The 26,143-nt window shown below is 43.4% G+C and overlaps 1 protein-coding gene and 1 non-coding gene across 5 annotated transcripts in view; one reads left to right on the top strand and one right to left on the bottom strand.

Moving 5' to 3' along the window:
- Nucleotides 1-26,143, top strand: part of SPINK4 (serine peptidase inhibitor Kazal type 4) — a 76,513-nt gene that overhangs the window by 23,910 nt on the left and 26,460 nt on the right. For all 4 annotated transcript variants that reach the window (XR_006386396.1, XM_044265528.1, XM_044265530.1 and 1 more), the window contains one exon: nucleotides 2,056-2,150. Coding sequence is in view for 3 of the 4 variants with exons in the window: in XM_044265528.1 (XP_044121463.1) it covers nucleotides 2,123-2,150 (28 nt within the window). In the remaining variant the exon portion in view is untranslated. The remainder of the gene's footprint in view (nucleotides 1-2,055; nucleotides 2,151-26,143) is intronic.
- On the bottom strand, nucleotides 22,168-22,274 carry LOC122917871. The gene has a single exon (XR_006386498.1). It is a non-coding gene; the product is annotated as a U6 spliceosomal RNA (small nuclear RNA).

Below are 26,143 nucleotides of genomic sequence, written 5' to 3'. Positions count from 1 at the left end.
TATCCTGTCACCAGTCATTTAGAAGCAAGCCATCTCCCCACCATTGCCAGCATGGCTATTTACCACTCCTTAAATTTTTAATAGGTGAAAATGGGACCTCATTGTTCTCACATTTGCTTTTCTTGGCTCTATCTAATTCTACTTTAAGTAAATAAAGATGGAAGAAAAAAGAAGTCAAAATGAGGGGTGCCTGGCTGGCTCAGTTGGTGGAATGTGTGGCTCTGGATCTCAGGGTTGTGAGTTCAAGTCCCACAGTGGGTGTAGAGATTACTGAAAAATAAGAAAATATAAAAAAAAAAAGTCATAATGAAACAGTCCTTTTCAGATATCTCCAGCGAAAATTTAAGATGGGTGGTGGTGTTTTTTATTCTAGATTCCCATGACATTGGACCTATCATTTCTCACAGGCTCCTCAGCGTGGGCCTTGAATTTTCCCAGGAGAAATGGTCAAGGTTCCTTCCTCACAGCCCAACACCTTGCTTTCTTTCCTTCTGTAGTGAACAGGCAACACAACAAAATAGGAAGTTATAGGGTCTGGAGCTAGATTAAATGGGTTTAAATCCCAGCTCCATCTCTATTTACTAGCTGTGTGATCTATGACAGTTACTTACCCTCTCTGTGCCTTTTTTCCCTGAGGTAATAATTCTCCCATCCAAGTACTAACCAGACCCGACCCTGCTTAGCTTCCGAGATCAGACGAGACTGGGCGCGTTCAGGGTGGTATGGCCGTAGACTGAGGTAATAATTCTCAAGGGTGATACTTACTACAACAGTAATAATACTGGGGTTGTTGTGTAGAAGAGTTGACTTGTGCACACTCAGACAGGAATTTCTTCCTTCCTTCTTTCTTTCTTTCTTTTTTTTTTTTAAATTTCAGGAGGCAGTTCCTCTTTGGTTTCTTCAAGTGCTGATCTTCAGAGAGAGTGCCTCCTTGAGAGCCAGGAGCCTGTCTATGGCCCTGCTGAAGTGTGCGGCAGTAGTCCTGCTTGACCACGTTATCTAATATCTCTGAGTGGTGCTTTGGAGCTTATTATAATATGTAGTTTCCGGCCACTTTAACATTGTATTTCTCACAATCTCAGAGCACTTTCTCTTTACTTAAGGCAGAGGCTGAAGGGTAGCAGAAGGTGCCACCCCGAAATAGGACTGCAGAAGTTCAGGACATGCCACCCCAAATTCTGCAGCCTTGGTATATTGATTATTTTAAGCTGTAGGCACTTGAAAAACAGTAAATGCAGGGAGCAGCTTTTTCTGAATATAACTTATCTGTTAAATACTCCAAAAGGAACTCAGTTGTCATAAAACCCATCCCAGGGAGTTTAATCAAGCAGGGAAGATTGACTCTCATCACAAGAGAGCAGCCTGGAAATCCACACATCTAGAGAAACTTTGCTGCACACTATTATATCTCCTATCCTTCTAGAGGCCAATTTGACTTCCCCCCAAATCATTTATTCTTTAAGCCTTACATCCTCCCCCATTTCCCTATTAAGATGGTATTTAATCCTAAATTCTTTTTTATTTTTTTTTTAAATATTTTTATTTATTTATTTGACAGACAGAGATCACAAGTAGGCAGAGCAGCAGGCAGAGAGAGAGAGAGAGAGGAGGAAGCAGGCTCTTTGCTGAGCAGAGAGCCCGATGCGGGACTCGATCCCAGGACCCCGGGATCATGACCTGAGCCGAAGGCAGCGGCTTTAACCTACTGAGCCACCCAGGCGCCCCTAAATTCTTTTTTTAAGGATTTTACTTATTTGAGTGAGTGAGTGAGAGAGAGAGAGAGAGAGAATGCATTGGAACCAGGGGAGGGGCAGAGAAGCAGACTCCCGCTGACCCAGGACCCTGACAGGGACTCAGTCCCAGGACTGTGGGATCATGGCCTGAGCAGAAAGCAGCTGCGTAACCAACTAAGCCACCCAAGGTACCGTTAATCCTGAATTCTAAGCCACCTTGGGGAATCATTAATTTTTCCAGGGTATCTCCCTGTATATATGAGGTATATATATTAATAAACTTCTGTTTGTTTTCCTCTTGTTATTCTGTGCTTTATTGCAGGAGTCTCAGCCAACTCAGAAGGATAGAGAGAAAATTTTGAGGATGGGATCGCTGAAACCCTGCCCTGATGAAATACTGGGAAAACTGGCAGAAGGGTAAAAGTTCTTATTAAAATCAGCTCTCCTGGATCTCTGTCTGTGGTGCCCAACTGAGAGAGGAGGGTAAAATTTTATCTTGTCCCTTCATCTTCAAATTCAGATTTGCTGAGAAAAACATTTGTAAGAATGAATTCTTTGAAGTGTGACTCTCATTAATTTGGTTTTGGGGATACCCTTGGGCTATTTATCCTTTACAGTCCAGGGACAGCTATTGCTTTCCTGTGTGTCTCGTTTTACGTCCTGAGAGTTTGACATGGCACGCAGGTTTTTGGTTCGCATGCATGCACATGACTAGTTCCGGTCTTGGCAGTGTTGTCTCTTTTGCACCATCTTTAAGGGGTATCACCTGTATCCATGTTAAGTCACAAAAGGTTTGTTAGTTTTTGTTTTGAGCCACTTGATGAGTATACCTTTGGTTTAAAAGAAAAAGGAAAAAACTAATTTATTTTTTTTTTAAAGATTTATTCATTTATTTTAGAGAGAAAGGTGGGAGGAGCCAGAGAGAGAGAGACACACACACACACCCCCAAGTAGACTCCCTGCTGAGCAGAGAGCCCAACACACCAGGCTGGATTCCATGACCCTGAGATCAGGACCCAAACTGAAATCGAGTCTGATGATCAACTGACTGAGCCACCCAGGTGCCCCAGGAAAAAAATAATTTAAAAAAGAAGCTTAATATTGTCAGAAATAGTTATTGTTTGTTCCAGCTGATAATAAGGTGTGGAAAGGATTTTTTTTTAAGATTTTATTTGTTTATCTGACAGAAAGAGAGAGAGCACAAGCAGGGGAAGGGCCAAGGGAAAGGAAGAAGCAGGCTCCTGGCTGAATAAGGATCCTGACACCAGGATGCTGAGATCATGACCTGAGCCAAAGGCAGATGCTTATCCAACTAAGCCATCGAGGTGCCCCTAGGTAGTCTTTCGTTGGTTTAGTTTAAAAAAAAACAAAAACAAAAAAAAAAACCCAGCATGTCTTCAAGAACTGTCAGCATTAAAAATAATGCAAACATACAAATTTATTCTAGCTGTGTATACTAGTCAAAGATCTTTCAGGAAAGACAGTAACTTAAAATGATGCCTAACTTTTTCTCATGTCTCGTGAAATTTTCATGACTGATCTAAACATAATTGTTAAGAAAAGGTGAATCAACTAAACGTAGGTGGGATAAAAGTTTGTAAGTTATCTTTTCAACAATGGTTATGTTTTATAAAATATGTCTACTTAAAAACATTTCTGGGCACCTGGGTGGCTCAGTTAGTTAAGCCACTGCCTTCAGCTTGGATCATGGTCCCAGTGTCCTGGGATCGAGTCCCACATCGGGCTCCTTGCTGAGCAGGGAGTCTGCTTCTCTCTCTGCCTCTGCCTGTCACTCTGCCTGCTTGTGTTCGCTGTCTCTGACAAATACATAAATAAATAAAATCTTAAAAAAAAAAATTTTCCAAGGGGTGCTTGGGTGGCTCGGTGGTTTAAGCATCAGCCTTTGGCTCTGGTCATTGTCCTGGGAACTGAGCCCCACGTCAGACTCCCCACTCAGTGGGCAGCCTGTTTCTCCCTCTCCCTCTGCTGCTCCCCCTGCCTTGCTCTGTTGCTCACTCTCTGTCAAATAAATACATAAAATCTTTTTTAAAAATTTCTAAAATCTTTTTGGTAACTTGAAAACTTAAATTTTTACTAAGTTAAATGACAGATTTTCACTGAATACCTAGATCATTTCCAAATAAGATAATGTACTGAAACATTAATTGCTAAATATAAGTCTAAGTTTACCTACTTTTGTCCTCTTCTTTTTTAAAAATATTTATTTATTTATTTATTTGAGAGAGAGAGAGAGAGAGTGGGAGAGGGAGCACAAGCACGGGAAATGGGAGAGGGAGAAGCAGGCTCCCCACTGAGCAGGGAACCCGATGCGGGGCTCGATCCAAGGATCCTGGGATCATGACCTGAACTAAAGGCAGAGGCTTACCCACTGAGCCAACCAGGCTCCCCCTTTTGTCTTCTTATTACAGAGGAATAATAGCTATTTTGACACCCACAGAATATTGGTGTGACAGTTCTCAGTTGCTTACTTCTTAGTGTTCACTAGAAATTAAGGTTTCTGGGGCACTTGGGTGGCTCAGTGGGTTAAGCCTCTGCCTTAGGCTCAGGTCATGGTCTCAGGGTCCTGGGATCGAGCTCCACATCAGGATCTCTGCTCAGCAGTGAGCCTGCTTCCCCCTCTCCCTCTGCCTACCTCTCTGCCTACTTGTGATCTCTCTGTCAAATCAATAAATACAAAATATTAAAAAAGAAAAAATCTTTAAAAAAAAAGAAAGAAATTAAGGTTTCTAAGAGTTCAGAATTCTAATTAATGTATTTAATTAAAACTAGTAGAAAAAAACTGTATATGCAAAATATGTAAGGAAAGTAGGGTTTGTTTTTGGTAAGAAAAGCCATGTGTTATGGAGACATATTTTTGTTAAGGGAAAAGGAGTAATTTTGTCCTAAAGTAGAATAACTGGTCATTCCAGAATGAAAAAGAGAAGAATTTAAAAAAAAGAAAAAGAAAAAAAAAGAGAAGACAAAGGACAAAAACTAGATAGATACAGAAAGTTGGAGAGAGAGAGTATGAGTGAGAATGAGACAGAGACTCTCATCTCATGTAGTCAAACTGGCCAAAACAGAATGAATTTGTTAAGAGGGTTTTAGAAATAAGCCTTAGTATCAAGAGTGTGCCTATGCAAAACTAAAATTTAATTTTCTTTCATCTGTTAAAAGGAAAAGTTTCTCTTGGTTTATTGGTGTACTCTTTCTAAAAAACTGAGATATACCTGACATATAACATGATGCTAATTTCAGATGTGCAACACAGTGATTTGGTATATGTCTATATGATCACTGCAGTAAGTCTGGTTAACATCCACGAGCACACAGTTATATTTTTTTCCTCTTGTAATGAGAATTTTTAATATTTATTTCATTCACCTTCCACCCCCTCTGGCAACTCTGTTCTCTGTATGTATGAGCTTGGAAGGGGGATTCATATTTTAGATTCCACATGTAAGTGAGATCGTAGGGCATTTGTCTTTCTCTGTCTGACTTGTTTAATGCCCTCAAGGTCTGTCCTTGTTGTTGCAAATAGCAAGCTCTCATTTTTATGGCCAAGTAATATTCCATTGAATATGTATAAACCACATTTTCTTTATCCATTCATCCATCTGTGGACACTTAGGTTGCTTTCTGTTTCCTTTGGGTAAATACCCAAAAGTGGAATTGCTAGATCATATAGTAGGTCTATTTTTAATTTTCTGAGGAATCTCCATGCTCTTTTCCATAGTGGCTGCATCAACATACATTCCCACAAGTAGTGCCTGAGGGCTCCCTTTTCTCACATCCTCACCAACACTTATTGTTTCTTCACTTTTTGGTAATAGCTGTTCTAACAGATGTGAGGTGATTTCTTGTTGTAGGTTGTTTTTGTTTTTGTTTTTGTTTTTTTAAGATTTTATTATGATTTAGGGGCACCTGGGTGGCTCAGTGGGTTAAGCCTCTGCCTTCAGCTCAGGTCATGATCCCGGGGTCCTGGGATCGAGCCCCACATCGGGCTCTCCGCTCAGCAGTGAGCCTGCTTCCTCCTCTCTCTCTCTCTCTGCCTCTCTGCCTACTTGTGATCTCTTTCTGTCAAATAAATAAATAAAATCTTAAAAAAAAAAAAGATTTTATTATGATTTATTTATCTGACACAGAGAGAAAGAGAACACAAGCGGGGGAGGGGCAGGCAGAGGGAGAGGGAGAAGCAGGCTCCCCGTTGAGCAGGGAGACCAACACAGGGCAGGGTGACACAGGGCAGGACAATCCCAGTACCCTGGGATTATGACCTGAGCTGAAGGCAGAAGGTCAGTGGACTAAGCCACCCAGGCACCCTTCGTTGTGGTTTTGATTTAAATTTCCCTGATTAGTGATGTTGAAATACATGTTTTCATGCTCCTGTTGGCCATCTGTATTTCTTCTTTGGAAAAATGTTTATTTAGATTCTCTGCCTATTTTTTATCAGATTGTTTGGATATTTTTGGTGTTGAGTTGTATGAGTTATTTGTATATTTTGTTTTTTGTTTTGTTTTGTTTTTTAAGATTTTATTTATTCATTTGACAGACAGATCACAAGTAGGCAGAGAGGCAGGCAGAGAGAGAAAGAGAGAAGGGAGCAGGCTCCCCACTGAACAGAGAGCCCGACCTTGGAGCTCCATCTCAGGACCCTGGGATCATGACCTGAGCTGAAGGCAGAGGCTTTAATCCACTGAGCCACCCAGGCACCTCATATATTTTGGATATTTACCCCTTATCAGAAGTGATTTGCAAATATTTTCTCCCATTGGTGAGTTGCCTTTTCATTTTGTTGATGGTTTCCTTTGCAGTGCAGAGGCTTTTATATTTAATTCCATTTGTTTATTCATGCTTTTATTGCCTTTGCTTTTAGGGTCAAATGCAAAAAAAAAAAAAAAAAAAAAAAGATCTATACCAGGGATCTTACTGCCTATGTTTTGTTATAGGAGTTTTATGGTTTCAGGTCTTACATTCAAATCTTTAATTCATTTTTATTTCACTTTTGTACATGGTGTAAGATAGTGGTCTGGTTTTTTTTTTTTTTTTATTTAAAGATTATTTATTTATTTATTTGACAGAGAGAGATCACAAGTAGATAGAGAGAGAGAGAGGGAAGAGAGAGAGAGAGAGGGAAGCAGGCTCCCCACCGAGCAGAGAGCCCGATGCGGGGGCTTGATCCCAGGACTCCGGGATCATGACCTGAGCCAAAGGCAGAGGCTTAACCCACTGAGCCACCCAGGCGCCCCATGGTGGTCCGGTTTTATTGGCCTACTCTTGATAAGAGATTGTGAAAGGTTTTTCTTTACCTTTTAAATAATCTGTCTAGATTCTGTGTTTAATCAAAATAATTTCCCATTTTGGGATAAGGGGATAAGCCAGTAATCGATATCCTTATGCCCCTCCCCTAACTCGTGCTCCAGCCTCTCTCTCTCTCAAATGAATAAATAAAATCTTAAAAAAAAAAAAAGAAAAAAGGCAGCAAGGGATGACCCAGTGCAAGTGCTTTTCAAACTGTAATCTGCACAGAGAAGAATTTAGGTAACATTCAAATGCAGATTCTGAACCAGAGAGTCTGGGGTGGGCCTGAGATTCTACATTTCTAACACGCTCTTACGTGAGGCGTCTATCCTGGATCTTTGAATAATAGGGACCTAGGAGATCTTTCTAGGTGCTGGGGAGAGAAATGAGAAGAGAAGAGAGGTAAGCTGAACCCGGAGAGAGAAAGATTTCTGAAAATGGGAAACAAGTTATGGAGAGGCTCCATAACTTACCAATCTAAGCAGATTAGTAACAATTTTTAAAAAGCCAGGAATTATACATACATTATTTCATTTAATTCTTACAACCTTATATAAGAAGAATTATAATCCTTATTTTACAGTTGAGAAAATAAGTGGAAGCTCAGAAAGGTTAAGGGAAAGTCACACAACAGGTAAATGGCAGGGACTGGACTGGGACCCAGGCTTTTCAGAGGCCAGAGCCCGTATTTCTTTCCCAGCACCTTGCTAAAATTCTGGGAAAGCAAATTCCTTTGTCTGAGTTCTTCCTTCTCACCCAGCAAATCCTGGTCAGGGGCGCCTGGGTTGTTCATTTGGCTAAGTGTCTGCCTTCAGCTCAGGTCATGATCCCAGTGTCCTAGATCAAGCCTCCCGTGGGGCTCCCTGCTCAGCGGGGAGCCTGCTTCACCCTCTCATTCTGCTGCTTCCCCCGCTTGTGCTCGCTCACTCTATAAATAAATAAATAAATAAAGTCTTTTATTTAAAAAAAAAAAAAAAAAGGAAATGCTGCTCTGGGGAGGAGGAAGAGGCTGCAGTAAGGAACCAGCCCCACCTGTTTGGCTCAGCTCTTATCTCCAGTCAAGGTTTTCAGCTGCTGCTAAGCTTTGTTTTCAAACACTGGGGCCCCAGGGGGGGAGAAGTGGGAGGGGTACAGGTGGGATGTTTACAAGTTTTGTTGGACAGTTTCCACTTTGTAAGCCTACTCTTCTCTCCAGAGTTATCCTGGGGTGGGAGCAGCAGGGACATGGCCCGGGAAGTGGGAGCCACAGAGGGGAGAGCAAATCCCACACGGGCTCTAACCTGGGACCCTCGCTTTCTCCTGTGAGCCTTTGAGGGACAACTAAAACCCAACAATTTGGTTCAGCAATTGGCTAACTGGCACATGCAGGGCCCAGTGAGGACCCTCATTTCCTCCCAAAATAGGAGATAAATGAGCACTTTGTGTCTCTGTAAAAGCCGGGCCACTTGGAGCGGAGCCTCTTTGATAGGCCCCCTCTGCCAGTGCTGTTCCCTGGGGCTCTCATGTAAATCTGAGCCATTTCTGTCTCCAGTTTCCCACAAGGGATTAGACATTTTCTAATTTCACCACCAGGGGAAGCTGGGGAGGGTGCTTGCACAGTAATCTTTTGATTACTTTTTTGATAATCTTTTGATAATCATTTGAAAGAATGTGTGACTCGTGTGTTCAGGGGATGATGCAGAGGAACAGCTTAGGGTGTAGGAACAGGATAAGCCTGGGATCCCAGAGCAGGGCTGATGAGGTACTGGGGGAGAAAAATCATGGAGGCACATCAGGAATGCCAGTCTGATTGCAGGGAAGCAAGAAAGAGCTTCCTGGTAAGAAGAGAAACCAGGACACGTGATGTGGTTCCCTTTTCTCTCCAGAGGACAAGCTGTGTTCGCTTTGACGTTAGCTCCATGGGTATGCCAAGGCTATGCCAAGACTATTGCATGCACTGGTTTCAGGGCTGGGATCCAGCTACAGCAGCAACACCAGAGGTGTGGAGAGTGGGTAGAGGAGATAACCTTCTCACTGAAGGATGCCCATAGGCATCCTAGTACGGAGTGTCTGAAGCAGCAGGACTTAATAGCATGTACTCTGGCTGAGCCCAAATCATCTTCTAGCCTTCATTTGCTCAGGAACATTTTCTATTCCCAGGACCCCACTTTCCCCTCCTTTCTGAGAGGGGACCAGAATTTCCAAGGCAGTGAACCAAAAATAGGCTACCAGATGGGGTGCAACATGGAATGGTATTGGGTATCCCAAATCACCCTCACTCTGAGTAGTCTGGTCCTAAAACAGAGGGAAACCCTCTATGAAGCCCATGTCCTCCATGTCCAAGCCACCACCATCTTCAGGGCTAGGCTACTCCAAATGGTTGACAATACTTGCTGCCTCCACTTTCTTTTTTTTTTTTTTTTAATTTTTTTTTTTTTAAGATTTTATTTTATTTATTTGAGAGAGAGAGACAGTGAGAGAGAGCATGAGCGAGGAGAAGGTCAGAGGGAGAAGCAGACTCCCCATGGAGCTGGGAGCCTGATGTGGGACTCGATCCCTGGACTCCAGGATCACGCCCTGAGCCGGAGGCAGTCGTTTAACCAACTGCGCCACCCAGGCGTCCCTGCCTCCACTTTCTTGATTATCATTCTCCCAGAACTCTTTAGTCTAGTTTCTGCCCCACACTACTCTACCCCACTGAAACTGCTCGTACCAATGCCATCAACAGACTGGACCAGGGACCAGGAACCAAGAACCAGGGACCACATCTCAGTTCTTACTTTTACTCTGAACCATTTGCCTTTGGATTAATTATACTCCTTTCTTCTTGAAAATCTCCACTCTGGGGGTTCTTAACCAGGGTTCCATGAGTCCTTAGACTGTCTTCAGGAAAAAAAAAAAAGCCAGCATGCAGTCCTTGAAAATGTCATACAAAGAGTTGTACAGATGTGCACCTTTTTAGGGGGATGGCCCAGGATATTCATTACATTCTCAAAGGAATCAATGAATTGCCAGTGCTAAGAATCAGTGCCTTTGACATCTGTGCTGACTAGGATTAGGTTCCTCCAGGGATGATCCAAAAAAACGATGGCTGATTGATTAGTCTTTCAAGGATACAGATGTAAGTTGCCAGAGCAGGGAGGGTATCTCTCACCTAGGAAGTCCTCAGGGACTCAAGCTCTTTCAGGCTTGGCTCTGCCAACCCCAGGATATAGCCCTCAAACTCATAGTCCAAGGTGATGTCATCTCGTGCTCCAAGCAGCATGGGAGAGTAACGGAAAAAGAAGAGTGTAAAGTGAATACTCTTCCTGTCTCTCAAAGATTCCTGGGAGCTGGTTTGTGACATTTCCATTACCTTATTGGCCCAAACTTAGTCGCATGATACTATCTGTCTGCAGAGAGGCTGGGAGATGTCTTTATTCTGGACATGTGCCAAGCTGAAGATCCTATAACCATGAGTGAAGGGTAGAATGGATGTTGGGGATTAGCTATCAGCACCTGTCATACTTTCCAGGATGCGTCCAAGAATGGATCCTGTTGACTAGTTCACCCTTTCTACTTCCTTCTAGGACATTGTGGCTGGGAAGCTACACTTCCTAGACTTTCTTGCAGCTGGCATTCTACGTGTGATTTATGAACTGCCAATTAAATGAAATTACATGAGACTTGATCCTGGAATGAAGAGGGGAGTAGCAGCAGGCGAGGCATCAGTTTTGCTGGTGTGGATAGAGGCCGGCTGGCTTCATGATCACCAGCTTCCTAGGTCCGCAGCTTCCTGCAGCACTAGTATTTTTGTGGCCTCTTTCTTAATCATGATGAATCATGGTGATTCTGAGGGTTTACAGGTATCTCTGGAAGCTCCGTTTTCTACTACTCCTCTATTCCTTGCAGCAATGCTATAAGCCAGAGCTTCTCAAACTTTAATGTTCATGTGAATGGCCCGAGGGTACAGGTAAAAGGGTAGATACGGACTGAGATCTCAGATTTTGCATTTCTAACAAGCTCCTGGGTAGTGTATGATGGTTAGGATTGATTTTTGAGTCACTCAGTCCTAGGGTATCCTCTGCTCACCTATACCTGTTCATAAATTCCTTTCTGCTTTACCTGGTGATGGTTTCTGATTATCCAAATTCTGTCACTGTTTCTTCCTTCTCTCTTAAGGGATCTTCTTCCTGTGTTTGTCCCTTAATATTGGTGTAACCCATGACTCTGGCTTGGGATCATTCTACAGACTTTTCCTGGATGATCTCCTCTATCCTCTGGCCTTCAAACACTACCTATATGCTTCTCAAATCCCTACATCCAATCCATACTATCTCCTTTGCTCCAGATTGCAGTATCCACAGCAGACCAGAACTGAATTCTACAGATAAGCAGGGCAGGAAAGAAAGCTTCTGTGGTCATATAAGTTTGGTAAATACTGTGTTAAATAAAATGAAATTTATTTTCTTGCTGAGTTACTTCTAGAACTGTTAACGTGCTAAAATGCATAACAGATTTCCAAGAGGGGGCATATAATACCCAATATCTCTTCAACTTATTTGACATCTGTATTGGATACAATGTGTTTTCTCAGTTTCTGCTACCACTGCCTGAGGCCTGGACCCCTAGCCTTTAGCTTTTCTTAAACTGTAGCCAACAGTGTAGTTCTGTGGTTCATCAGCTGCTCCTCCCTCCATCTTGCATTGTTTCCCACCCCTCCTGGCCTCACTTCTTTTACATCTTCGAGGCTTAGGTTTTGCACCTTCATAAAAGGCAGCAGCATATAATTCTTTTTTTTTTTTAAAGATTTTATTTATTTATTTGAGAGGGAGAGTGTGAGAGAGAGCATGAGCGAGGAGAAGGTCAGAGAGCGAAGCAGACTCCCCATGGAGCTGGGAGCCTGATGTGGGACTCGATCCCGGGACTCCAGGATCACGCCCTGAGCCGAAGGCAGTCGTCCAACCAACTGCGCCACCCAGGCGTCCCAGCAGCATATAATTCTTGCCACCAGGTGTTTCCCAGGGAATCTGGGCTAAAACAACTTTCCACAGTCTTCCTCCTCCCCTTTTCCCTGGAATAGTAATATCTCCTGGAATTCAGTTTCCTAGAACACACTTTGGAAGTGCTGTTGGTCATCTACAAGCCTCCGAGACTCAGCATGTCCAAGACCTAATCAATCCCTTTTCTTTTATATCTGTCCCTTTCCTGGTCTTATCTGTCTTCACAACTGGCACCGTATTTGTCCATCACCCAAGCTACCCAATTGTCATTCTTTGTTTTGTTTTGAAGATCTAATTGGCTTTATTAAGCAATCTCTTACATTCTCTTTCATCCATCCTTCTCTTTCCTCTTTTCTTCTCATCTAACTAATTAAAAATTATTATTTTTTAATTTAAAGATGTGTTTATTTTAGAGGTGGGGGAGAGAAAGCAGCAGACTTCCCACTGAGTGGAGTCCATCTCCAGGCTTCATCCCAGGACCCCAACATCAGACCCCAAGATCGGACCCGAGATCACAACCTAAATCAAGACAGACCCTTAACTGCCTGTGCCACCCAGGTGCCCCAATAATTATTCATTCTTAAAAAGACAGTTTAGGTACCATCTTCTTATCCTATCTTCTTGGTCATCTGAGTGGTGTACCACTCTGCTGAGCTCTCACAGGCCCCTAAACCTGTCTCTCTTAATAGCATTTATCATACCGTATGGTAATTTCTTTCCTTCCTTCCTTCCTTCCATACTTCTTTTTTTTTAAGTATTTTTAAATATATCTATCTACCTCTGCCCCCACCTTTGGTGTCTTACTCAATTTTTCAATCCCTGGCACCCAGGATAGAGAACTGACTAATTGATAGGTAGGAATGAATGAGGTAAGGGTGAGAGCAAATTAAAATTTTTTAACCTTCCAGGAAGGAAAAACAACTTCCTGTCTACCTTTCTGCATTCTTGGCTGAGACCACTGTGATAAAAGACAGGTTAGGTTTACTTGGCTGGCTCAGTCCATAGAGCATGTGACTCTTGATCTCAGGGTCATGAATTTGAGCCCCATGTTGGATGTAGAGTCTACTTTTAAAAAAAGAGAAAAGACAGATTAACAAAAGAAAAACAAACAGAACTTTATTAACATGTATGCCTCATGTATACATGGGAGATACCCAAGGGAAAATGAGTAAGCTGCTGAGGTGGCTGAGGATTCAGGATTAAATGCCATCTGAATTGGGACAAGGAAGGGGGGATGTAGGCCTCCTAGAGGAAAGGACATGATTTTTAGGAAAGATGAATGGATCTTTAGAAGACTAGATGGGAGATGGGATGTTTTGTGACAAAGTCTGCCTGAGTGTGGTGTTAACTTCTAGTTTCCTCTCCTATGACAAGAATCAATCTTCCCTGGTTTATGAAATTCCTGGGGTGGGGATTTATGACAGTTGAGTTCCTTTTGGGGAATCTGTCTTTAGGCAGGTAAGGGAAATTTAGAGAATACTCTCGGGTCATTTGCGATTTTTCAAGTGTCTACAGCTCAAAACAATCATCACCCCAAAGCAGCATATTTTGGGGTAGCATGTCCTGAACTCCTGTTATCATATTTTGGCATGGCACTTTCTGCTACCCTTCATTCCCCACCTTTGAAAATTCTTTGAGAAGTTTTACAATCTGTGGGGCACCTGGGTGGCTCCATTGTTAAGAGTCTGCCTTCAGCCCAGGTCATCATCCCAGCGTCCTAGGATTGAGTCCTGCCTCAGGCTCCCTGCTCAGCAGAGAGTCTTCTTCTCCCTCTGCACCTCAGCCACTGCTTGTGTGCACTCTCTTGCAAAAATAAGTGAATAAAATCTTTTACAAAAATTGCTTTGCTGGAACTTTCATAAGGAATCTCAGAATGAACTTTTTCAGAAGCATCTCAAGGCTAGAAAGCCACACTAGAACTCAGCATCAGACTTCACATGAATATCTCTACACTTGGATGAATTCTCTGTTTGAGGTTCCAAAAATATCCTGAGGGGACTGAGTCTGCCAGGACTCACCTGGTAAGACAGGAAACCCTGAAAGATACCAGGTGGTTTCTCAAAAAGGAGTCTAATAAATATTGACCCCTTAGTAGCAACCTTACTTCCTTAAAGCTGTCTGGTTATATCTTAATCTGTGCTCATCACTCTCAAATATGACATTCCAGTCAAAGCCTTGGTAAAACCACCAATATTTCCAGTTGTGTCCTATTACAAGATTCTTACTGAACTTAGGCAGATAGGTATATTGCCATGAAAATAAGAATATTCAAGAGTTTCTGAATTCTAGCAGGATCAGATAGGGAGAAAAAATAAATGCCTCAATTCTTTTCATGAAGGGAGAAAAAATAAATGCCTCAATTCTTTTCATGAAGGTGTATTTTACCAACTTGCAGCCAGTCACAGATTACTTAAGAAAAAAGAGGAAAAGTCTCCTTAAATCTGGAAAACAAAACATTAAAGAACCAGTGATGTTTCAAACAAAAGTCATAAAAATTATAATCATCTTCATCAATTTATTCAGCCCCATGTAATTAATTCTTGTTTTGCTTGCTTCTGAGTTAGAAGTTTTGTGAATCATTTTGTTTTTTCTTTTTTTCTTTTTTTTTTTTTAAAGATTTTATTTATTTATTTGACAGAGAGAAATCACAAGTAGATGGAGAGGCAGGCAGAGAGAGAGGGAAGCAGGCTCCCTGCTGAGCAGAGAGCCTGATGCGGGACTCGATCCCAGGACCCTGAGATCATGACCTGAGCTGAAGGCAGCGGCTTAACCCACTGAGCCACCCAGGCGCCCTCATTTTGTTTTTTCATTAGAGTTCTGGAAATTCTTACCCTGGTCAATGGTCAACCTTAAAGTTGTGAGAAACCTGAAATCTAGAGAACTTGTCAGAGTCCCTTCCTTGAATCATTCTGAAGATAAAGCATTTTTGGATCATTGCTGCTTGCAAAGCTTTTAGAAAAATATCAGAATAAAAGAATGACCGACTGACCAAAGACTTAAAAATTGTCATGATTAAAGATCTGATTATAGTTCCTTTAAACGCAACTGGTAAGGAAATTTGATGATCTCTGTGGCATACAACATTTTAAGATGATAATTGAACTTGTGACTGATGACATTATACCAGGATGTATCAGATTCTAGGAATTTCAATACAATTTCTCGAACACATATTAAGAACATATAGCCATACAAATATAACCTAAGAGGGTTGCACATAACTTATTTGACAATCCTTCCCATGTAATTTAACATGTCAGAAAAACCTAGTCCCTCTTTTTATAAAGGAGAAAGAACAAATCTTTTGAGATGTTCCAGAAATCCTATAGAATAATTAAGTGATAGAGTGATAATTAAAGATTTAGACAAAACGACTACTAAAGGTTTCAGCAAATACAGAATACTACATGGTTTTTAAAAACCCTTAGCTATTTTTTTTAGAGAACTATTAAAAACTTTTAAAAGAGTTTTCTTAAATAATCAAAGACCTGATAAAGATAACCTGAAGCATGGGAGATCATTTTTTTAATGTTAATTTTTTTTAAAGATTTATTTATTTATTTATTTGACAGACAGAGGTCACAAGTAGGCAGAGAGGCAGGCAGAGAGAGAGGAGAAAGCAGGCTCCCTGCTGAGCAGAGAGCCTGACTCAGGGTACAATCTCAGGACCTTGGGATCATGACCCGAGCTCAGGGCAGAGGCTTTAACCCACTGAGCCACCCAGGCACCCCTAATTTGAAGATCTAGAATTATTATTATTATTTATTTATTCATTTTTAGAGAGAGAGAGAGAGACCACAATCAGGGAGCATCAGTCAGAGGGGGGAAAAGGAAGCTCCCCGCCAAGAAAGAAGCCTGGTGTGGGACTCGGTTCCAGGACCCCAGGATCGTGACCTGACCGAAGTGAGATGCCTAACCAACTAAGCCACCCAGGCACCCCACATCTTTTCTTTACCAAAATAGCATAGCACTGGACTTCAGTAATTCACACCACTTAACAGGAGTTTCCCTCCAACAAATTGCATATTATATACTAAAACTTCATCTTTTTTTTAAGATTTTATTTATTTATTTGACAGAAACACAGCGAGAAAGGGAACATAGGAAGGGGAGTGGGAGAGAGAGAACCAGGTCTCCTGCCAAGCAGGGAGCCCAACATGGGGCTCGATCCCAGGATCCTGGGATCATGACCTGAGCCGAAGGCAGAGGCTTTAACCCACTGAGCCACCCAGGTGCCCCCATACTAAAACTTTTTTAATTGAACTCTTGAATAACAATAAATCATAATATTAATAAAATAATAGTAACACAACTTAATATGTGCTTAAAGCTTTGGTATTTACAATACCCTTTTATGCCCATGTAATCTCATCTCATTTCAGAATATGGGATCGTTATCTTCAATCAGAGAGTGTTTGAATGAGTATGAATGAGTAAATGATTGAATGAATGACTTGGGGTCTATTTAGTGAAGAGAAACTGACTTATGAGAGGGCTTTTAGGGTTACACCAGTGAGGACTTTAGTTCAGCCATTAGTAAGAGGGATCCAAAATAACAGTGGCTTAAATAAGATCGAGGCCTAGTTTCCTCTCACATGATAAACCGTCTTCAGGTGGACCAGGGTGGTATGGGGACTCTATAAGTCTAAGAAGCTGGAGTCCTATCTTCTGCTCTGCCATCCTGAGCACATGACTTCAACTCCCAGGTGAAAATGACTGCTGCAGCTCTATCCCTCAAGTTTAAGTCCCAGGGACAAAGAAGCAAGAACAGGGAAAGGACAAAGGGCTGCTTGCTAGCTAAGTGAACCCTTTTAAACAGCTTTCTAAAAACCCTACCCAGTCACTTCCACTGACTTCCCATTAGCCATCCCCCTCTACAAGGAAGGTTGGGAAATGTGGTTTTATTAGCCAGCCACGTTGCTGCCCCCAACGTAGGAGTTAGGAAGGTGAGGATAATGGCTATTAGGATGAAATCTAGCAATTCTCTACCAAAAGGGGAATGAATGAAAGGGAGGGTTTTGTGTTTCTCCCCTTGCAGTATCTCAACAAGGAATAGAAGAGTCTGGACAAGAGAGGGTTGTCCCTGCTGGGCCGTTTCCAAGCCAAAGGAAAGAGTCTTCTAACCAGCGTATTAGCTGGGGACCCAAAGTAGGGGTAGGTGAGAAATCAGGACACTTAACTGAAATGTTGCTTTCTTTCCAGAGGATGCTGACCTCATGAGAGAGTTATCATTCATGCTCTCCTTCCTGACTGGGATGTTCTCCTTCCTTTACATCCTAATTACGAACTCCTTCCACTCAACTCCTGCTCAGTCTGTCAGTTCTCAGCTTGTATGTTCTCATTATCTTCTTATAAGTTCTCATAAACCTGGATTTTACCTGTATAGTACTTGTTCCAGGTCTCACCTGCCCTAGCCTTTTATCCCCTCTCCGAGTATAAGGTCCCTTAGGGTAGGTACTATGTCTATCCTATTCATCATTGGATTTCCAGCACCTTGCATGGTACCTGAACATAGTAGTTGCGCCAGAAGAATGCACTTGAATGAATAAATGTATCTCATTTAAAAAGTTCATATTATCCCTTTTGGATTGTGAATAACAAACATCCACTTGCACTATCAAGGAGAAGGTTAATTATAATGATACAGGGGCACGTCACAGAGACAAGGAGTCCTCAGGAATGGAGCAGAACCAGAAATTCAGATGCCCCTGCGAGTCTCCTCATCTTTTGTTCTCTCTCATCAGACCAGTTCTCCTGCTTGTTCTACACAGTGAGGAAAGTATAGCTGTCAAGAAAAGTTATATGTTATTGGACCAATCAGCTGGAGAGAAGTTAAAATAGCTCTTCCTCTCTCATCTCTATCTCTTCAAAATTCCAAGCAGAAAAATTTTCGTTGGGAAGCCTGGGAGGCTCAGTCGGTTAAGCATCTGCCTTCAGCTCAGGTTATGATCCCAGGGTCCTGGGATCGAGTCCCACACTGGGCTCCCTAGGGGCTCAGTGGGGAGCCTGCTTTTCCCTCTGCCTGCTGCTCCCCCTGCTTGTGCTCTCTCTCTCTCTCTCTCTCACACACAAAAATCAATAAATAAAATCTTAAAAAAGAAAAATTATTGTTCCAGTATGGGTCAGGTGCCTGACCTGGACCAATTAAGTGACCAGGGACCAAGATCATTTTGTAGAAACATAGCAGTTCCCACTGGAACCTTGAAGTTTGGGCATGGGGGAGTTGATTTCTGGAAGAGAGGTTTGGGGCAGACCCAACAGTGGATGTCCATTGGGGTGAGCATACACAACACACACAGCCCCACCCCCTCAGCCACAACTCCATCATCTCCTTCGATTTATGCCTAGATCTCTGGGGTCTCTACTGGGTCTTCAGGGCCATTGCCAGCGTTCTCTGGTAGATTCTTGTATCTAGCTTCCAACACTATTCATTCCCCGAAAACCCCTTCCTCCCCAACAATACCAGCGTTCAGAGATACCACAGGCACTTGAGCTTCACAGGGAGGACCTTCTCAACAGCCAGGAGAATCTGCCGAGCTTTCCTGGCTGCAGAATGTGGAAAGTGATTTGGGAGAGCTGTTGACCAAAGTCAGAACTCTGGTGGGAGCAACTTTCTCCAGGATTTCTTCCAACCAGTACTCTACTTCTCCTCTTACATCGGGCCATCATGTATCTCTGAGAGATGAGCTTCCAAAATCGTCTGACAAATGAGGAAGCTGAGGCTCTGTAAAGGAACAGGATATGATGAAGGTTGTGATTTAGCAGATCAATAGCAAAGACAACACTTGGACTTAAGCCTCTCTTCCTTATACTTTTGATATAGGGACTAGAAGAGCTTGACAACTCTTCTGCAGAGACAGTGCTGTGTTCACTAGACATAGACTACATTTCCCAGGCACCCTGGCACCTAAATATGGACCATATGACTGAGTTCAGCCAATAGAAGGAAAGTAGAAGAAATTCCACATTTGCCCATAAAATGTCCTAGATTATCTTTCACACCCTTTCTCCTCCATCTGTGAGGCTGGAAACAAAAGGCTCTGAGATGGTAAAGCTTCCTAATGGAGGAAGACCAAATCTCTGATTTCACTGCATGGAGGAAAGCTGCTCAGGAATCACCAAGATCTATACAGGACTTTCCTGGAGCAAGAAAGAAATCTTTACTGTGTCTGAAGCTACTGAGATTTTGAAGTTATATATTATTATATGTAGCACAGCATTCCCAGACTGGCTTATCTTTGATGGAGCCCCTCAATGATGAGTTAGACTTTTTTAAAAGTCTTTTTAGGAAGTTTTTTATTTTTTTATTTGAGAGAGAGAGAGCACATGTATGAGGGGGCACAGAGATAGAAGGAGGGAGAGTCTTTTTTTTTTTAAAGATTTTATTTATTTATTTGACAGAGAGAAATCACAAGTAGATGGAGAGGCAGGCAGAGAGGAGGGGGAAGCAGGCTCCCTGCTGAGCAGAGAGCCCGATGTGGGACTCGATCCCAGGACCCTGAGATCATGACCTGAGCCGAAGGCAGCAGCTTAACCCACTGAGCCACCCAGGCGCCCCGAAGGAGGGAGAGTCTTAAGACTTCACTCAGGGACTGATCTCATTATCCTGAGATTAGGGCCTGAGCTGAAACCAAGGGCCAGATGCCCAACTGATTGCACCACCCAGGTGCCCCCACGATGAGTTAGACTTGATCTCCTTCAGCACTGTCTGTGCCCTTTGACCCTGACAAAGACCCAAACTACAAAAGGGCAGTACAGCTTTGTGATTAGGAACACAGGCCTTAAATCTAGTCATATCTGAGTCTGAACCCCAGATTCCACCCCGCCTCAGGTGGACCCAAGCAGGTGTCTTTGTCTCTTTGAGCCTGTTTGCACAGGTGTAAAATAGAGATGGTACCCAGTCAAAAATGCCATTGTAGGTTTTAAAAATATTACATAATCAGTGCTTCTCAACAGAATGATGTCCCAAAAATTGTACGGTAATGTTTGGTTGTGGAGCCCTTCTAACTAGAGATGCTAGGGACCTGTGATGCTTGGGACACTCCTACACGGTGACAAGCTTTCGCTCCTGCCCTACGGCTTTCATACGATCCATGGGACATTCATCTATCTGACGTTGCGGTTTGTGAGCCTAGACACTAAACTTTGTTTCACAAAGAATCACAACATATTTTTGCATGGCTTTAGTATCTATTGAATGTTCCAGGAATGGATTTGCCCTGCCTAACGGTCAGGGGCCTGACAGGAAATCAGCGCACTCAAGTTAGGGTAATTCAGGGAGGGGCTGATTTGCAAAATGACTAATTACAAAGGTGTGGACAGGTGTGAGGAAGCCAGACAGGACAGGGCAGAGACCCAGGTCCAGCCGCAGCACAGCTGTCACCACCACTATATCCAAGGTGTGAGCGGAACGGAGGTGGGATTACCAGAACCTGAGAGGGGAGAAGTATTGCTGCGAGTATTAGACCCCCTGGCTGCCACAAGGAATTACCACAACTTCAGTGGCTTAAAACAACAGAAATCTATTCTCACAATTCTCAAGGCCAAAAGTCTGAAATCAAGGCAGCAGCAGGGTCACAGGGTCTCCATAGACTCTAGGGGAAAATCCTTCCCGGCCTCTGCCAGCTTCGGGCAGCTCCCAGCCTTCCTTGGGTGGCTGTATCACTCCAGTCTCTGCTTCTGTATTTTTAAAAAATATTTTATTTATTTATTTGACAGAGAGAGACACAGTGAGAGAGGGAACACAAGCAGGGGAGTGGGAGAGGGAGAAGCACATTCCTCGCTATGACCTGAGCCGAAGGCAACCACTTAACGACTGAGCCACCCAGGTGCTCCTGAATTTTTTTTTAATATTTTATTTATTAGAAAGAGAAAGAGCACAAGCAGGGGGAGTGGCAGAGGGAGAAGGAGAAGCAGGCTACCCGCTGAGCAGGGACCAGGGACCACTCCCCCCAACACCCTGCCCTAAGCGGGACTCCATCCCAGGACCCCAGGATTATGACCTGAGCCAAAGGCAGAAGCTTCACCAACTGAGCCACCCAGGCGCCCCTCTTCTTCTGTCTTCACATGGCCATCTCCTCTTCTCTGTGTCTTCTCTTCTGTCTCTTATGAAGACACTAATTCTTAAAAAAATAAAATAAAAATTTAAAAAAAGACACTTATTCTTCACTTATTGAATTTAGGGTCCACCCAGATCATCTAGGACCATCACATCTCGAGAGCCTTAACTGTATCTACAAAGATCCTCTCTCCAAATAAGGCTACATCCACAGGTTCCAGAAGTTAGAATGTGACCATTGTAGAGGCCACTTTGAGGCAATACTCGAGCAACGGAAGCCTGAGTAAGGTAAAAAGGTGCACAGTGACCACTGGCGTGAATGCAAACAGGCCCATCAGGTGACCCACCTAAAAATATCCACAAGCCCTAGCTGACCAATGGGCTGCTTACACCTGGGCACAGATACCAAAAAAGGAAAATTCCACATATTCCGTTACCTCCTCACCTTCCCCCCTCAACAATAGCTCCCCGCCATTGCCTTCTGGCAGACGGCCTCTCCTCTGCTGTCCTGCCCGCTGCTCCCTGGCAGTGTATTCAGTAAGCTTCTATCTCCTTTGTTGGACCTGGGGTGAATTCTTTCACTGCTTGTGCCAGCCTCCACCACATCAGGTCGCTCCACAGCCCTAGCTTTGGGGGGCTCTCATTCAACCCACTATAGCTACCTTGAGAACAGCCGTGACCTTAGAATGAGGAATATAGGCAGGAAGGGAGGCAGAAATAAAAACCCCAATCTCCCTTCCGTCCCTCACCCCGTCTCCTGTCAGGGCTTTCATTGGCCAAACCCAGCAGGAAATCAGAGGACATGAGTGTGGTTGACGTGTCAGGCTCCCAAGGCCAAGAGCAGGGAAGAGAAGAGCAGGGGGGAAATGGATCTGGAGGGGCAAACGAAAGATAGCAGGGTACCATGTCAATTAAGGGAAGGTTGAACTCTGTTTTATTTGGAACTTTAGCAGGAGAGTTCACCATTGCTGAAATCATAATTGAATGGCAACAGTGCTGGTAGTATTGGAACCAGCAGTGGAACACACCTGTATCGGTATGTGTTCGTAGTTGTTGGCAGTTCACAGAGAAAGACTGTTTCGTTAAACCTGCCAGTTGTGGTCTATCCAAGTATTTCTGTAGTGAACGCCTCACAGATCTGCATGTTGTCCTTGCACAGGGGCTGTGCTAATCTTCTCTGTATCATTCCAATTTTAGTATATGTGCTGCCCAAGTAAGCACAGACTATATATTCTTATATTTTAAAAATACCTTTTATTTCCTCCTTTAAGTTAATTGTGGCTTTTTTGTTGTTGTTGTTGTTTCATATTATGAAACCGTGATGCAGGTTGGTTCTGTTATCTAAGAATGCTAAAAATGGCATTGAAGGGGCGCTAAGGTGCTCAGTCAGTTAAGCGTCTGCCTTCAGTTCAGGTTGTGGTCCTGAGGTCCTGAGGTCTTGGGATCTAGTCCTGCATCAGGCTCCCTGCTCAGCCAGGAGCCTGCTTCTCCCTCTCCCTCTGCCCCTCCTTCTGCATGTATGCTCTCGCTTGCGCTCTCTCTTGCTCTCTCTCTCTCTCAAACAAATAAATAAAATCTTAAAATAATAAAATAAAATAAAAACAGCATTGAAAAATATTATCGGGCTGCATAAAGTAGAGAGCTACAAGGTGTAGGTAACTCAGCGCCAACACGCTAGGTGCTGGGTACATAGCACCTGTTGGCATTAAGGCTATTACCAGCTTCATCACCTCGAAGCATAGTTGGATTGAGGACCCTAGAGACGAGGCCTGCTGTGAGGGCAAGGAGAGGGCCTGGAGCCAGTCCCCTGGAGCTGGAATGACGTAAGCCTGGGTCCTGAGAAACCCTTGGTCTGACACCACTGTTCCTCCCCCAGAGTATGATGTCTCCAGAGGAAGAGATTCTTTTCTCTTGAGCACTGGAAGCCCTCAATGAGCAGCTAGTGCATATCCACATCCTGGGCTTTCCCACAAAGCCGGGAGCTGTGAGGCAAGTGGCTAGGCCTGGCTCCAAAGCTCCAGCCAGACTCACCCCACCAAACTGACATCAGTGGGTTGGCACGGGGACAGTGGGGTGGGGCTGGCCTGGGAGCCAAGCTGTCTCACCCCCAGGGGAAGGGAGGAGATGAGAGAAGAGGGAGGAGGGGAAGGAGGGAGGAGAAGAGCAGGAAGGGGTGAGTCCAGGGAAATCTGACTCAGGCCTGTCTGGACTGCTGGAGGGAGGGGAAATGGAGTACATGTTACCTCCTCACTTGAAACCTGGCTTTCAAGACCCTGGCTTACATCTCCATCCTCCTCTCGTGCCATTCCCTGCCATGCAGACTACTTCAAAAGCCAGGCTAATTCATACATTGGTTATACAGTTCTCTGCCTGAGAGTTCTCTGCCCTTAATTGCCTTTCTCTGACTCATCTAGCTCAAGGCTTCCCTGAAAATATCACTTTCTCCACGAAGTATTTATTCCCCAGTCCAGACACAATTACTTTTTTTTTTTTTTAAAGATTCTACCTATTTATTTGACAGAGAGAGACACAGTGAGGGAAATAAGCAGGGGGAGTGGGAGAGGGAGAAGCAGGCTTCCCACCAAACAGGGAGCCTGATGTGGGGCTCCATCCCAGGACCCTGAGATCATGACCTGAGCTGAAGGCAGACCATTAACGACTGAGCCACCCAGGCACCCCAGACACAATTACTCTTGTCTCTGCACTGAAATCTATAGATGTCGAAGGTAGACTAGAATTGCCATTTATTAATTTAGTACAGTGTTCCTAAACTTTAGCATGCATCAGGATCACCCATGAGGCTTTTAAAATGTGAATTTTTGATTTCTAAGTTTCTGATTCTAATTCTGGTGGGTGGTGTGGGAGGAAGTAACTGAGAGGACAGGACTGCTTGTCGACCCTCAAGCAGGACCTGGGCAATGGGAGGCTCCTCATTCCCTCGCCTGTCCTTGGAATGTACATTCTGCCTACTGATCCCCCAATGGGAGCCATTCCAAGGATGTAGCTTTGAGAGAAGAAGGTGTTGTTGAGACCACCTGGACTGAAGACAGGGCTGAACCCAGTTAAGGCTTCTATATAAACGTTTAAGATTAGGTGGGTGGGTGCAGAGATAACACTTCTCTTGTGGCCACAAAAGCCAAGTCTTTTAGGTAAGTTCCCTTGCTTATTAAACCTGCCACCTACCAATCGGGAGTGGCCTGCCTCTTTCTTTGGTCTCTTTCTCTGCCTTCTATGTACAAGGCCAGTTTGTGAACCAACAGGTGGGTTTAGGAATTTTCATTTCTAGTTAAGTGATGCTGCTGGTCCCAAGATCACACTTTGAGAACCACTGGTTGAGTGCCAGAAATGATCATTCCTGGGTAAGATCAGCGCTTATTTATTAATTAACCTGGTGAACATTTCCTAAAGGCCTGCCGTATGCTGCACATAGGGCAGGTGTTGAGTATTCAGGAATAAGAAAAGTAGGCATAGAACTTACTTACCCCCATGAGCTTCCAGTCAATGGGGGAAGATAGATATGAAGCAAATAAATATACTTTTAAGTATATAATAACACATTGTGATAAATGCTCTAAAGGAAAAAAGAAGAATATTGTGAAAAAGAATGATGACTAGAACCTATTTCGGACTGGGTGATCAGGTAAGGCCTTTTGGGTAAAAGAGACATTTATCCAGGCATACTTTAAACACATATTGTATTGTATTGTTATCTATGTGTTGTTTTTTTTTTTAAGATTTTATTTATTTATTTATTTAACACAGAGAGAGAGATCACAAGTAGGCAGAGAGAGAGAGAGGGAAGCAGGCTCCCCGCCGAGCAGAGAGCCCAACATGGGGCTCGATCCCAGGACCCTGAGATCATGACCTAAGCCAAAGACAGAGGCCCAACCCACTGAGCCACCCAGGCTCCCCTTGTCCAGCTAACCACTAGACTATCTTTGCCCTGAAAGCTAGAATCTTGTGTTATTAATATTTGTGCTGCAGAGAGTAAGCCTTCACAGATAATGTAAAATAGATGTGAAGATGGAAAGACCATTGGAAAAGGAATAAATGACTGAACAAACTGTCAGATTTATGTATATATGTATGTATGCATGGATGAATGACTGTCTCTGGCAGCAGCATGGAGAACCAGGATTCCTGGTGGTACCAGTGAGACAGGAGTGAAGACTAACAGAAACTTAGCTGACTCCTTTGCTATATTTCCAAACCTTGTCTATCATTTAAGGTGACCACCAATAGCCCGTCTTCCCCAAAGCTCCCTTGATTACCATTGCTGAGCCCCACCCCTCACAGGAATGAGTTACTGTCACCTCTTGCATTCCCACACACACATCCCACACTTACTTCAAAACACACAACTGCCTCATACCTGCCATCTGCTCACCACCTGCAAGTTTCTCAGGGCAAGCCATGTTCTCTGTGTCAGTTTTAGAAGGCAAAGGGAATGGGAGAGGGAAGAAAAGAAAGTTTTTCTCTAACCCCCAGAGCCAAAGAAGGCACAGAGCTCAGAGGGGGTGAGGAGATTCCTGCTCTGGTAATTTACCACATGACTTCAAAATAGCACTTTCAATGACACATTTCCTCTAAATATGTGTCTTAGGCTCCTACAAGAAGTATGTTTTATTTAAAGACTCAATTTGAGTCAACTAAGGAGAAGAAAAACACCCAGGGTCCCTCTGTGGATTTAAAAATGGAGAGTGAAGAGAAAGCTATATACAGACCAATTCCTTCGCTCTGAGGACTCTCCACTCAGGGATGAAACTCGACCTGCTTTGCAGGGTTCAGACTTCCATATATTTGCATCCATTCTCATCAAAGCTCATGGCCACCCAAGTCCAGCTCTCCTACAGCAAAGACACTTGAATTCAGAAAGGAATTTCCAAAAGAGTTAGAGGTGGGAGAAGAGCTCCCTTCCATCTAAAAGAGGACAGAATGAAGAATCTGGGACATGAAACTCCCCAGAGATTGAAATAAAATTCATCTCAATTGTGAAGGATCTGAACAGATGACTCTCAGAAGAAGGCAAGAAGATTGACCATCTCTTGTGAGCATGAATATATAACATTAGTATTAACTAAAGAAACATA

This window comes from Neovison vison, chromosome 9 (assembly GCF_020171115.1).
Source record: "Neovison vison isolate M4711 chromosome 9, ASM_NN_V1, whole genome shotgun sequence".
NCBI classification, from domain to species: Eukaryota; Metazoa; Chordata; class Mammalia; order Carnivora; family Mustelidae; genus Neogale; species Neogale vison.
This window is presented reverse-complemented; position numbering and strand designations above follow the sequence as displayed.